The sequence below is a fragment of the Cnephaeus nilssonii genome, assembly GCF_951640355.1.
Source record: "Cnephaeus nilssonii genome assembly, chromosome: 2".
Lineage (NCBI taxonomy): Eukaryota > Metazoa > Chordata > Mammalia > Chiroptera > Vespertilionidae > Cnephaeus > Cnephaeus nilssonii.
In genome coordinates, this window is record NC_137073.1 from 27039605 (window position 1) to 27053577 (window position 13973).

General features: G+C 47.7%; 1 protein-coding gene across 4 annotated transcripts in view; it reads left to right on the plus strand.

The window, feature by feature from the left end:
- XYLT1 (xylosyltransferase 1) overlaps positions 1-13973 on the plus strand; it is a 305653-nt gene that overhangs the window by 267240 nt on the left and 24440 nt on the right. For all 4 annotated transcript variants that reach the window (XR_013813923.1, XR_013813924.1, XM_079779721.1 and 1 more), the window contains exons 7-8: positions 7386-7602; positions 10678-10854. Coding sequence is in view for 2 of the 4 variants with exons in the window: in XM_079779721.1 (XP_079635847.1) it covers positions 7386-7602; positions 10678-10854 (394 nt within the window). In the remaining 2 variants the exon portion in view is untranslated. The remainder of the gene's footprint in view (positions 1-7385; positions 7603-10677; positions 10855-13973) is intronic.

Consider the following 13973-nt stretch of genomic DNA (forward strand, 5'->3'; position numbering starts at 1 on the left):
GTGCACAGGTGATGACTTTAAGCAGAATCATTTTTTAAATGATTAGGGGAGTGAAATCAGGTCCTTCCTCTACTTTCTAGAGTCAGCCTATCCCAGAGTGTGTTCAGGATCCACCCGTGATGTGTGGCGTTATTCTGGATAGTTCCTAAATGGGCATACTGGGAAAGCTGGGTATTGATCCAATATGCATCAATGAAAATTTATGTAGTTTGCCAGTCTAGCCCATGACTCCATGGGTATTATGCTTAGAATAAGACTAAGTTTAAATAAAATAGTTGAAGCTACTTAAAAGTCATTTTCAATAAAAATATTAAGGGACTTCTCCTATAGTTACTACATTAAGCACATAGCAGGGCAATTAAGAACCCAGGCTCTGGGACCAGACTCTGCAGGACTTACATGCTAACTGCTCACTAGGTATGTGACCTTGGGTAAGTTACATCAACCACCTGTGTGTCAGTTGTCTCCTCTGTTAAATGGAAATGATGATAAAGCCAACCACAGAGATTTATTGCAAGAATTAAGTGAATGAGCCTGGCCGGCGTAGCTCAGTGGTTGAGTGTTGACCTATGAAACAGGAGGTCACAGTTTGATTCCCTGTCAGGGCATGTGCCCTAGTTGCAGGCTCAATCCCCGGTGGAGTGTGTGCAGGAGGCAGCTGATCAGTGATTCTCTTTCATCATTGATATTTCTTTCTCTCTCTCTCTCTCTCTCTCTCTCTCTCTCTCTCTCTCTCTCTCTTCCTCTCTGAAGTAAATATTTTTTTTAAAAAAAGGAATTAAATGAATGAATATATGGATAAGCTCTTGGAACACATAGTTTGCCTATTAAGTTGATGGTGGTGGTAGTGATGATGGTGATGGTAATGGAGAAAAATCTTGAAGATGGTATACAAGTTATTAACATTTTAGAAACACTTCCAGCAATTCCTAGGACCTAGGGAAACAATTAGCATTTCAAATGTAAGAAGGCTAGACCGGAAAGAAGCTAGGACAGGTCCCAGCCCCCAGGATTGGCAGTGCCTTCACTCTGACACTGAACTAATCTTCAGACCCAAACCTCCCTTGATGTGTAAGCAGGCAACTGTTTAGCCAAAAGTTGGCAAATCCTTCGAGAGCCAGGCCAGGAACCTCCTCCAAGCAAACCTGCTTTCAGGAGGCCCTTTGGTGCCAACTTGCTCATCAGCAGAAGAGCTCTCTCCCAGCTGTCTTGTAGCACCATGATTGATGTGGGAAGATAATCAGTATCTCATCTCCAGTGGGGAAAGCACATTGCCTTTCGCTTTAGCTTTTCTTAAACCCAACCAGTGAGTTTATCGCTGTTTGCATGTTCATTTTATTTAATTCCATTATGGCAACCGTGTCAAAATACTGCTTAGCATCGCACAGGCACCCACACCACTGTGCACACATACCTGCCCCTGGCCTCGGCTTGGGTTTTGAGGTCAACTTTGGAGCTTTTCTTTTTTTCCAAACAACGCATGTCAAGTAGGACAAAAGACCAGAAGGAAAATATGTCACAGCGTCATCTCTGAGAAGCAGAGTATCGTTTTTTATTTTCTTTGGTTTCTTTTTATGTTCCAAGCTTCTACGAAGCATATGCATTACTTTTACAATCAGAATAAAAGGCAGCAAACATTGTTTTTAAAAATGTGTGAAATGCGGAAAACCAATCAGCCTTCAATGGACCTTTAGATTCTTGGGGGTGCAAGTTGCTTTGGGCCCTGAGTGTGGTGAAGAGCATGGGCCACAGGGCTGGGAAACTGTAGGTTCCAGAATTTGGGCCCCTGACTCTGTTTTTCTTTCATCCTTGAATGTCAAACCTAAATCAGCTTTCTTAGCACAAGGCGCATAATAATAGTAACACATAGACAATGTACTGTGTGCCAGGAACTGTCCTAAACGCCTTATAGATACTAATTCTTTCAATTCCCACAACAACCCCGTGATATAAGTCATTATCATGCCCATTTCCCAGATGGGGACACTGAGGCTAGAGAGATTAAATGATGCATAGCTCCTAGGTGCAAAACAGACTGGAGCCCTGGCAGTCTGGCTCCAGTCTGCACTCCTGGCCACTGTGCTACACTGATCCCCAAAGTATGTTCCTTGCAGCATTTCCTACCTTGTCCAGGCCACATGTACATTCGGATGATACGTTCCTTCCAGCAGTCGAGTCAGAGTCTGCCTGTCCTGTGGCTGGTCTACTCCTCAGTGAGGGAGGGAAGCTGAGCATTCCCCTGGAGCTCTAACTACAGCTACCTTAGCCTCTTTCCACTCGTGTGGGTTCTTGCACATGCTATTTCTTATAAAGCTTAGAAAACTCTTCCCCACAACACTTCAGATAAACGAGTCCTCATGCTTCTCACCCAACGTAAATCTGACCTCCTCAGGGAAGCTCCCCCAGCAGCCATCACTAGCTAAGCCCCTGTCTCTTTATTTTCTGTCATTGCACTCTGAGTTTCTCTGCAGAGCACTTACCACAAACATCTAATTACATATTAATGTGTTTTGTCGCTTTTTGTGTCCACTTGTTTATTTGTTAGAGCAGCATTATAACCTTGTGGCTAAGAGTGTGGAGTCCAGAGCCTCACTGCTAAGGTTTGAATCCCACCCTTGCCACTCGCCAGCTGGGTGGCCTTGGAAGAATTCCTCACTCGCTCTGCGTCTTGATTCCTTCATGTGTCAAATGAACCCTCGTTTGTAAAAAGAAGGATTGTGGTGAATGCTAAAGGAGAGAATACATATTAGGTATGAGGTGCAGGGCCTAGAAAATAGTACATGCTCAATAAATGGTAGATGGCATTATTTCATTCTTTTGTCTCTATCTCTAGAAGAGAGAGAAGAGCAGGGGTGGTGTCCATCTTATTTACGAGCATATTCTCAGCATGTAGACCTGGAGTATTGAAGGGGCTCTCTAGAGCTGCTGAATGAGGGAATGCCCCAAGCCCCCTTGTTCTGCCAGCAGCTGAGGTCAGGAAGGGTCACAACCCACCCTGGGCCTGAGACAAATGGCCAGCAGGGCCCCTATGGAGCTGCCAAACTAGGAACCCAGTGAGCCAAACCCTCACTGACTCATGGCATGGAAAGGTAGGAGGGTTTTGTATTCATGGTGCTTGGACAGAATTAGGATACTCATGATACTTGCCACCTCTGCCACCACAAGCATGGGCATTGCTTAACTAACATAATAGCAGGAGATGGGGTTCATTGTTGGGGGGGCTTTGAGCTTCTGTCCTTGGTGCTGAAATATCCTGCTTTTTCCTTTTATACAGGGTTTCTCCTTAGTTACGCCCATGTCCTACATGAACCCATACCAAATGGCAGGAGAGATAGAAATTTAAATGTCCTAGCTTGATAAAGGAAAAAGGCTAAGCATCTTGGTGAGCATTTATGGAGCACTTACTATGTGCTGAGCACTTTGCTAAGCCCTCTCCATATATCGTCTCATTTAAACCTTCATACCCACTCTGTAAGGCAGCTATTATTATGATCACCATTTTCCACATGAGAAACTGAGCCATCTCATGTTCAGGTCGCCCAAGGTTAGTGCAAATGCAGGACTTGAATCAAATAGTCTGGCTCCAGTGCCCAAAGCTTGGCCCCCGCATTATCATGTGGCTGTCATGAGTGAGCCCATTCACATAGCTGGCTGACTTCAGACATTGTGGCTTTCATGCTTTGTCCCATGGCTTTATTTTTTAACTAAAATGCTTAGGTTGTACTAATGCTAAAGGAGTAATCTGGGTTCAGTGACAGATCACTGGGCAGGAAAAGCGGAGAAGGGGAGTTTTTCCCCGAGGCTATGTGACTTTGGATGACTTTGGCTCATCCATCCCTCTGGGTCTCAGTGTGTCTGTGTCTGTGTGTTTAATCTGTTGAATTAGTTATATTAGCTGATTGCTAAGATCCCTTCGTGCTCAAACATGCTGTAAAATCCAAGGGGCAGAGTCTTCCTTTGAGAACTCATTATAGGACAAGACAGTTCTGGAATAATTTCCTACTCAATGACGATGCTGAGATTGCAGCAAGGGAATTAACTGAATTGAGGGGCTTCTTCATTGCCTGCCTTTTCGGAGATCATTTCCAAAGGCTACAGATGCTTTCTTAACCGAATTCTCCTCCTGGGGGCGAGAATCAGGACCTCCTCTCACCTCCCATCTGGTTCCCTTGATGCTCAGCCGAGTAGACTGGGTACCTGTGACACCCGAGTAGAATCCTATTGAGCTTTGACTGTAGTTTTCTGTAGTTCCACCTATTGACCCAGTTGCCCCAGGTAACCAAGACAATGGGAAATGAAACTGTAGGGAGGAGAGCGTCATTAGTCACCTTCAGTGTCTTGGGCCCCTTGCTGCAAATCAACCTGCCCTCCTTGAGAACCATGCTTCCTAGTGAGCCTGCATCTATGAAAAGATACATCCAGGAGTTGACTGACTTACCTTGATTTTCAACCTTGACCTTTCCAAGGTATGGTGAATGCACAGGGCAGGAACAACAGCAAGTCACTTCCTAAGCAGCTGATTCCTTTCACCTGCTAGATACCCAGACCCTGGGTCTCTGCACCTTCTCCCAGCCCAGACCCAGGTCCCAGTAGCGCCTCTCAACCCAGGAACTTAGAAAATTCTGAGACCTTGGGAGCAGTTGTCTCTATTTTTACTCATAATTAACCAAAGCTTGTGTTTGCAGCTTATCAGTTTTGGAATGCAGTAAATACAGCAACCAATCTCCCAACCCCATGAATATTTCATTTTGGAGATTACTGCATAAATATTGTATTTGGATATTATGGTATGGGACATCACATTAAAATTGCAAGGCGATGCTATTATCCCATATAATGGAACATAAAATTAAAACGCTGGTCCATGGAAAGAAAAATTTTGCAAGTCCTCGCACCTGGATACCTTTTATTTCTCTCTCTGGGTTAGTCTTGGTTACCATGTAAGTTTTGGTATAAATTATCTAAAACTTAAAGTGTTAAGCATGGTTAAATGCACCAACTGTATGTTATTGTATAAGTTAGCATCAACCAGAGTCGAGATAGGATTTTATTTTCCTAAACTCAGGGCTCCTTCTAATGAACTGGTTAAATCCAAGTTTGGTGTGATATGGTGAGTATAATGAAAACCCCCGTCAGGTCACATCCCCCAAAGAAATCCCTAACCTCTCGACCATGTGAGGCCAAACTTACTTGGATTTGGCGCCTGGAAAGATGTGTTAGAGAAAGAACAAGACCAGAGATGTCGGATACCTGGGTCTTCTGGTTGGCGGATGTCCTTCATGTGTCTCTGTGTGCCCTCAGAAAGCTGGCAACTTTCCCTGGGCTCCCATGTAATGTGGCCTCCCTCCCACTTCTTTCTGTGTTCCCTCCACTGTCAGACAGCCTCTATACTCGGGTGATAAGAGGCTGCCAGCCAGCTCTAGGCTTGCATTCTCTCAGCTAAAAATCCCATAGAAGGTTCTTCCATCCTGGTAAATTCAGCAAAAATCCAGGACCCAATCTCAAAACCAGCTTGAATCTCTCACCCATTCCTGAACCAATATGGCAGCCGAGCAGATGGAATTGACCAGCCTGGGTCATGTTCAACCCCTGGTGTTAGGGTTAGGTGCAAACCCAAGTTGAAGATTAGTGACTGTCCAAAGTAAAGTCAAGATGTGGTTCCCAGAAAACGGAGGAACGGATGCTGGATTGACAGAAACAAGGAATGAAGCACCAGTATGTGCTACAGAGTGAATGAACCTTGAAAACATTATGATAAGTGGAAGAAGCCAAACAAAAAGACCAACAGCCCTGGCTGGTGTGGCTCAGTTGGTTGAGCATCCTCCCATGCACCTAAAGGTCACCGGTTTGATTCCCGGTCAGGGCACATGCCCAAGTTGTGGGTTTGGTTCCTGGTCGGAGTGCGTGCAGGACGCAACCAATTGATGTTTCTCTATCTCTCCCTCTCCCTTCCTCTCTCTCTAAGATCAATGAAAACATATTTTTTTAAAAGGCCAACATATTATAGGATGCCTTCTATATGAAATATCCAAAATTGGTAATTCGTAGAGACAGAAAATAGTTTGGTGGTTGCCAAGGGCTAAGGGGTATGGGGCATGGGGTCTGCTTATGGGCATGGGGTCTCCTTTGGAGTGATGAAATATTTTGAAACTAGATAGAGGTGATGGTTGCACAACACTGTGAATGAACTCCATGCCGTTGAACTGTACACTTTAAAACGGGTGACTTTATGTTGTAGAGCTGGGGGAGCAGCAGGATCCCTGAGCAGGGAGGCTTCTAGATTAAGCTCCCAACTCAGTAACTAGCCCCTGAGGAGCAGGGATCATCCTTACTCCTCCTTGCCCGGCACAGGGCCAGCACCATGCCTGGCACATAGTAAGTGTGCAGTTAATGCTCACCGTAAATGCATAGAGTTTGGGCCAGAGGCTGGGTTCTAGCTCTGTCCAGTGTCCCCACACAACTGTATTACCAGCTCTTCGACCATTGCTTTCTGCATTTACAAAACAGGAAGTGCCAGAGCTGCCGGCCTGCCTTGCAAAATCCCAAATATTTATGTGTTTTATTCTCTCAAGCTGGAGTTGTCCATCTGAGGTTCATAGATGGAGTTCTCAGGGCCCATGATGTTGAATGAGAGGAAAACGTTCTTTGTTTTCACTGAAATCTACCTAAATATAGAGTCCAAACCACAGTAGTATGAGCAGTAACTATTAAGAGTCACATATTTTCATACCACATAGTAGTTGATGAGTCTACGCCTAAGTGTCATTTACGCTCACCACTTCCTCACCTTTACAGTGGTCATTAGACCTGCCACAAGATCTTGTTATTTCGTTTGTCGAGAAAGAAACACACCACGGGTAATTATCATAAATTCGGTATTTTAAGAAATATTTTGTAATCCTGTATTTAATGTGTGAGTTTAAAAGCAACAGAATTACTATATCATAAACTTCCTATTTTTTCAATACTTTGTCATTCTGCGTGTTATGATCTAAGAACATTATTCTGAGATGAGTGTCCACAGGCTGTGTTCACTAAGTTACCAAGGCATCCATGGCATTGAAGGATGATTTCAAAGTTCTCTAAAGAGGAAGTCGATGTGCTGGATGATCATTGCTATCTAGTTGTGCTCTGCAAGTGCCCTAAATTCTCTAAGCTTCAGTGTCCCCATCTGTAAAATGGGTGTAATAATAGTACCCGCCTCAGAGGGGTAGCGTGACCTGTCTCTCCGTGTAAACCAAGGGACAGCGTATACACAGAGCCCTGGCTCGGTGCCTGGCACACAGTCAGTGCTCCATAAATGCTTTGATCGCTGGGATTGAGCCATCTCATTTGGACTCTGGGTGGAGGCACCTTTGGGCTAATCACTTCTTTGTGTCTTTCAGGTTCATCCGGAAACAGGGCCTGGACCGGCTCTTCCTGGAGTGTGACGCCCACATGTGGCGCCTGGGGGACCGGCGGATCCCAGAGGGCATTGCCGTGGATGGCGGCTCTGATTGGTTCCTGCTGAACCGCAAGTTTGTGGAGTATGTGACGTTCTCCACAGACGATCTGGTGACTAAAATGAAGCAGTTCTACTCCTACACCCTGCTTCCTGCCGAGGTGAGCGTCCCAGAAAAAAATCCCTCAGAATGGCTGGGGCTGGCTCTAGCATTTAGAGCAAAGCGGATGCTGAATTTTTGCTGAATTTTTGGCAAAGCAATGCTGAATCCAATACAGAGCCCTCTAAACAACCAGATGAGGATGGAGAGTGGCATTGACTGCCAGGAACCTAGTTGCAATGGCAGGGACCCTGGTCCCCTCCCGTCTTTGGAGGCAGCACAGTCCGCGGCATCTTCATGCAAAGTGGAAAAGGCATCCCTTTCTTAAGACACTTGGCTTGCATGGGTCCTAAAATAATCATATACTGATTTTGTTAGAATAAGACACTGCCATTTTCTAGAAAAACTGTTATTTAAAAAATGACAAGCCTCTGAGTGTTGATCTGCTGTGTCGACGGCAGCCCCTCACACCAGAGTGGAGCAGTGTGGGATCTGCACATCTGTGCAGGCCGGCCCTTTCAGGACACACCCACATCAGCTCCGCAGTCACCAATCCTGTCACGGCTTTCTCAACCAAGAATCCCTCTTCTGATTTTGAATACTATTGTTCTTTCAGTTCCTGGCAGACAGACACTAGTGTTGGCCTCATCAGTCAGACAAGAAATCCCAGTGGTCCCAAAGACAGCAGGCGGGGCCCCTGCACTGACAGCCCTCATGGCCAAGTGCCTGGGACTCAGCGCTTCCGTGGCTTTCGGAAGTATTTGAGAAGCTCTGAGGAGTCTGTCACCACTTTTCAGACCCCAGGGTGGGAAGCAGACTTAGTTTGGGCTGCAAAGTCCGATGGGGTAGGTGGCTTACAAACAACAGAAATGGACTTCTCACAGGTCTGGAGGCGAGATGGCCCAGCTCAGAGTGCCAGCATGGTCGGGGGAGGGCCCTCTTCCGGGTCGCAGGCTGCCTATGGGCAGCTCTCACTGTGTTCTCACAGGACCAAAGGGATTACGGATCTTCCTGGGCTCCTTTTCATAAGGGCACGAATCCCCACTCATCTCCTGGTCAGCTTCCAAAGGCCCCGCCTTGTGACATTATCACATGGGGGGTTACGATGTCCACCTTTGGATGTTGGGGCGACACGGACATCCAGCCCATTGTAGAAGCCCTGCTGTGGAAGATGGCAGGCTGTTCTGAAACAGCTCTGGCCCCACCTGGAGTGTGGCCACTGATGTGCCATCAGCCTCTTCATCGGACCGGGGCTGGAAGCGTCCAGGTGAAGCTCCCTGGCCTCCAGCTCCTAACTTCCTACTTCAGAAAACTCCAGAGCTGGTTCTGTTTCCGCTGAGCCCATGACCCCTCCCACGAGTGGCCCGCCATTCCTTCCGGCCTGTGCCCCCTCTCTGCACCACTGTGTTTCCAGTCCAGACAAGACAGTGCATCTCCTCTGATGGTTTCCATGTTTCTCACCAACATCTGGGGCGATGACAGGCTCTGGGTAGGGCCGACTGCCCGCTTCACTCCAGAGAGATGATGGGCTTCTTGTCAGCGGGCCAGGTTTTGCTATTCTGCACACATGTTAAGTAATCAGCTTTTAATCCTATTTCAGCAAAACATCACCTTTTCTCTCAATTCCGATAACCTCCTCATCCATTATCTTGAAGAGACTTTCGGTATCATTATGAAAGGACACAGGGCAGCTGGTAATTGGGTACTTTTCCCCACCGCTTGATGGGGAATATGGGCCTCTGTGGGCTTGAAGACAACTCAAGCTTAAAACCTAGGTTCACAGACATGTCATTTAGCATCACAGGAAGGTCAGCCGGGGGCGGAGGGGGAGGGGAGCCTCAGTGTGCCCACCCACCCTTTGAGAAGAGACTGTTGGAGGCTTTGGTTCTTTTCATCAAGATACTGATCCTGGCGTGGCTCTCTGTCCCATCTCTGTCCCAGTACACACAGGCACGTGACACTCCAGGTCCCTGTTAGACCCCCTCCTCCATTCCAGCATCTCCGCCTTGCCCTCCCTTCTCCCAGACCACTTCCAGGGAACTGGTTCAGAAGAAATCTGAAAGCTGTGCCATAAATTTATAACAGGCAAACACATATTCCCCAACAGCTTCCCCTAGCGAGCAGAGAGCAGAGGAAATGTATCTGCCTGATATCTGGGTTGTGTTAAAGCAGTGTCCAAATAAAAGCCTCTCTCTCCTCTCTCTTCTCTTCTCTTCATTCTCTCTCTCTCTCTCTCTCTCTCTCTCTCTCTCTCTCCCTCTCCCTCTCCTCTCTCTTCTCTTCTCTTCATTCTCTCTCTCTCTCTCTCTCTCTCTCTCTCTCTCTCTCTCTCTGTCTCCTCTTCATTCTCTCTCTCTCTCTCTCTCTCTCTCTCTCACTCCCCCCCCTCTCTGTCTTTCAGTCTCTGTCTCTCTGCATCTCTAATTATATCTCTCCTCTCCAGTCTCTCTTTTCACTCTCAACATTGCCTCTTTCGCAGGTTCCTAGGAGAGGTGGGCCAAGAGTCAGAATTAGGGGGAAGCAATGGTGCCTGGTTCAGCACCATGGACAGCAGGCAGCCCCACCCTTCACCTCCCTGTGTTGTAGTCACCTACTCCAGCAGCTAAGTCAGGAGGGCCCCCTGGGGCCTGATGCACCCATGAATCTGACCTCCCTTACCCAGGGGTGAAATTCCAGAGCGCTGGTCTTTCTTCTCAAGATATTTCAGAGCTGAGTCCCTTTGTTCTCAGTCCTGGCTATTTGCCAAAGGGCCTCAGGTTTTCTGAATAATTGTTCCCCTGTTTTCCTCTGGTCCCCATGTGTTGACATATCCCGAGGGGCTTTTCCTCTCTGCTGAGCAGGCAGAAGATGCCCTGGTTGATAAGAGATATCTTGAAATTGGGTTTTAGACTGCTGGGAAAAGGTCATTAGAGGGACACTCAGGACATTAGACTGCTGAGCAGAATTCGGCCACCCTGGGCGAAACATCCAGTGCACCCTGAGTAGGACCAGACTGCCACTGACCCCATTTACAGAAGGAACAGAAGAGTCTCTAAGAGAGCCCCTTCGCAGGCAGGTGGTCCCAGGGAAGGACCCCACCCAGCCCATTCGAGGGAGGCGGGAAGCAGTCTCAGGCTGGTCCCTCTCTCCCCTGCAGTCCTTCTTCCACACGGTCCTGGAGAACAGCCCCCACTGCGACACCATGGTGGACAACAACCTGCGCATCACCAACTGGAACCGCAAGCTGGGCTGCAAGTGCCAGTACAAGCACATCGTGGACTGGTGCGGCTGCTCCCCCAACGACTTCAAGCCGCAGGACTTCCACCGCTTCCAGGTGAGCCCAGTGCCCTGCAGCCCCCAGACCACGCCTCCCAGCATCCTCTGCAGGCAACCAAGGCCAGGCCTGTTGATCATCTCACCCTCCAGTTTCAACCCTGCCTGTTGATAATAATAATGACAATGTCAACAGTAGCCAACATTTTTTTAATGACTTCAGACCAGGACAATGCTAACCACTTTGCCTGTCTTGATTCATTAACCCCACAACAACCTTATTAGATAGATAGATAGATAGATAGATAGATGATAGATAATTAAAATTACTATTATTCTATTTTATAAATAGGTAAACCGAGGCATAGAAAGATCAAAAACCTTATCCAAGGTCATATAATTCCACGTATCTGTTTCCAAAGGCCATATTTGTATCCATTCTTTATATTGCCTTTTAACCAGAATCCCCTGAAAACATTTGTTAAAAACATATTCCTGGGTACAAACTTGAGTATATCTGGGGCAGAGTTTGTCAACCTCAGCACTGTTAACACTGTGGCTGGATAATCCCATGCTGCGGGCTGTCCTGTGCATTGCAGGCCATTGAGCAGCATCCCTGGCCCTACCCACTGACTGCGGGTAGCACAATGCAGTGTGACAACCAGAAATGTCTTCAGGCATCGCCACACTGCCCTGCGGGCAAACCACTAATCTCCAGTGAGGTCCAGGAATTTTTAATAGATTACACCTTGGGGAAATTGTGATGAGCAGCCAGGTTTGGAAACCAGCACAATCTGTGAACTGAAAGGAGTAACAAGAGGTAGGAGCATTATTGTCCTCACAGGTGTCTCTGCATGGCCTCGTTTACAGTGATGGGGGGAGAGCAGAGGCAGAGGGCAATAAATGCTCCATCTGCTTCCCTTGAGCCCCCAGACCCATCCCGAATGGCACCCTGTTTCCATATTGTATGAGCACCCTCCCACTCATCAGGCTCGACCCCAGCTGCAGAAGGCACAAACAGGAGGCTATAAAATGGTTAAACACGTCACTCTGAGGTCACTGGAGCTGTCATGTGGAGATGGTATGCTGCTGCTAACCCAGAGGGAGAGTGGGGACAGCAGTAACCGAGGTGCCCCCGCTGACTCACTGGCACATAACTGAGCCGCTGCCCGCATGGGGCATCAGTCTCTCAGCCTGGCTCCTCTGTGTGGTCCTGGACCCGAAGCATCAGCGTCGCCAGGGAGAGGGTTAGAAATGCATTGCATAGTGTGCGGCTTCAGACCTGCTGAATCAGAATCTGCACGTGAACGAGATCCCCAGGGGGCTGGGAGGCTCTATACGTTTGGGCACAGGAGTTGGGATCTGCTCTCTCCCAGGCTGTGTGCCAGGCCCCCGTGGGCATTTCATTGGCTTCCCTGGGGTAGACATCATCTCCATTGTGCAGGTGGGGAAACAGGCACCGATGGGCGAACATACTTGTCCACAGACACACGTAATGGAGCGGTAGGGCTGAAGGTCCCATCCAGGTGTTCCCGGGTCCTGCCCCGGGCTTTGTGCACCAGCCCCCGCTGCCTTCCTGGCTTTCTGTCTGCACAGGTGCAGAATACACAGCAGGTTTCACCCCTCAAGGTTCTTATTCCCTCAAGGTCCCCACCTAATGTCTTTCGCCTCTGTAAGTGGTTGCTGCAATAGTATTTTTCTAGACTTTTTTTTTTTTTTTTGGTGGCAGATTGAGAGCTACCCAGGGATCTCCCCAAGCCCATGTTAATTTGGGCATAAACTTGGGTGACATTTTCGCTCCATTGTCCATGTAGAAAGGATCTGCTGAGCAGAAAGAGGATTGCAGGGGGAATATTTGACCTATTCAAAAGGAAAAAAAGAATTCCCACTTTTTAGAGGACCAGTCGTTGTCCTCACGCAAAGGACCTCATCATGTAGATAAAGTCCGTGGTGGATCCTGGGAGCGCGCCCTCCCAGCCTGCTTGCTCGCGGGCAGCAACATCTGCACTCCAGGCCCAGCATCCCGGGGACCGCGGTCTCTGATAAAGACCGACTAACACAGAGACAGTGCCCTGTGCTCACAGCTCTTTCTTCCACAGTAAATAGAGATCAAGAATATCCCCCAACATCTAGAATCCAGAAACTGCTGCCTATAAGGAACTCGGAGTTCTTGTTCAAAGAACTCTGAGGAAGAGGACGATAAATATAGAAACATGCCCTTTTAGAAAATCCAGCTATGATCAAAGAATCATGGCTGAGGAAAGAAGGCTGCCCTGCCACTGAATTCGATTTTCTTCCTCCAGAAAAATCAAGACTTAGAAGCCCCTGGTAGCAGGCTCAGGCCGGGGGGCTGGGAGGGGAGTGATAATAGTCATGTAATAATAGCAGCTAACACTCTGTGCCAGACTCTGTGCTAGGTACCCATAGGATACCCATTTTAAGGGTGAGGAAGCTGAGGCCCTGGGTGACGTGCCCAGAGGCATATACAGCTAGAAAGTAGCAGAGTGAGGATTCGAACTGAACTGGCCACAGAGGCAGGACGTCCCAAGGGCCCATGAAGCAGAAAAGTGATGGGGTGTCCAGAATAATACAGAAGGTTTTTGTGATCAGGAGCTTCCAGGTTACTCAGTTAGCAGCTAGATCCTAGGAGGCGCCGTAGAAAGAGCTTGGGTTTGAGGAGCATCAGATTCGGGTTCAAATCTTACGACTGTGTGCGTTTGTCCATATCACTTCCCCTCCCTGAGCTCCCGTTTCCTCATCAGTAAAATGGGGATCCTAATACCCACTTCGAAGAGCTGTTGGGAGGATTTGAGGTGATGCCATAACTCCAGTGCTTGGTAATTATTGCCATGATTGTTGCTGTTTATTCACAGCAGCAAAAACAGTGCTAGACCCAAACTTAGCTCAATGATAACACTAGACCTGTGGTCGGCAAACCGCGGCTCGCGAGCCACATGTGGCTCTTTGGCCCCTTGAGTGTGGCTCTTCCACAAAATACCACGGCCTGGGCGAGTCTATTTTGAAGAAGTGGCGTTAGAATAAGTTTAAGTTTAAAAAATTTGGCTCTCAAAAGAAATTTCAATCCTTGTACTGTTGATATTTGGCTCTGTTGACTAATGAGTTTGGCGACCATTGCCCTAGACCATAAGCTCCTCAAGGGAGTGGCTATGTTTGAATTGT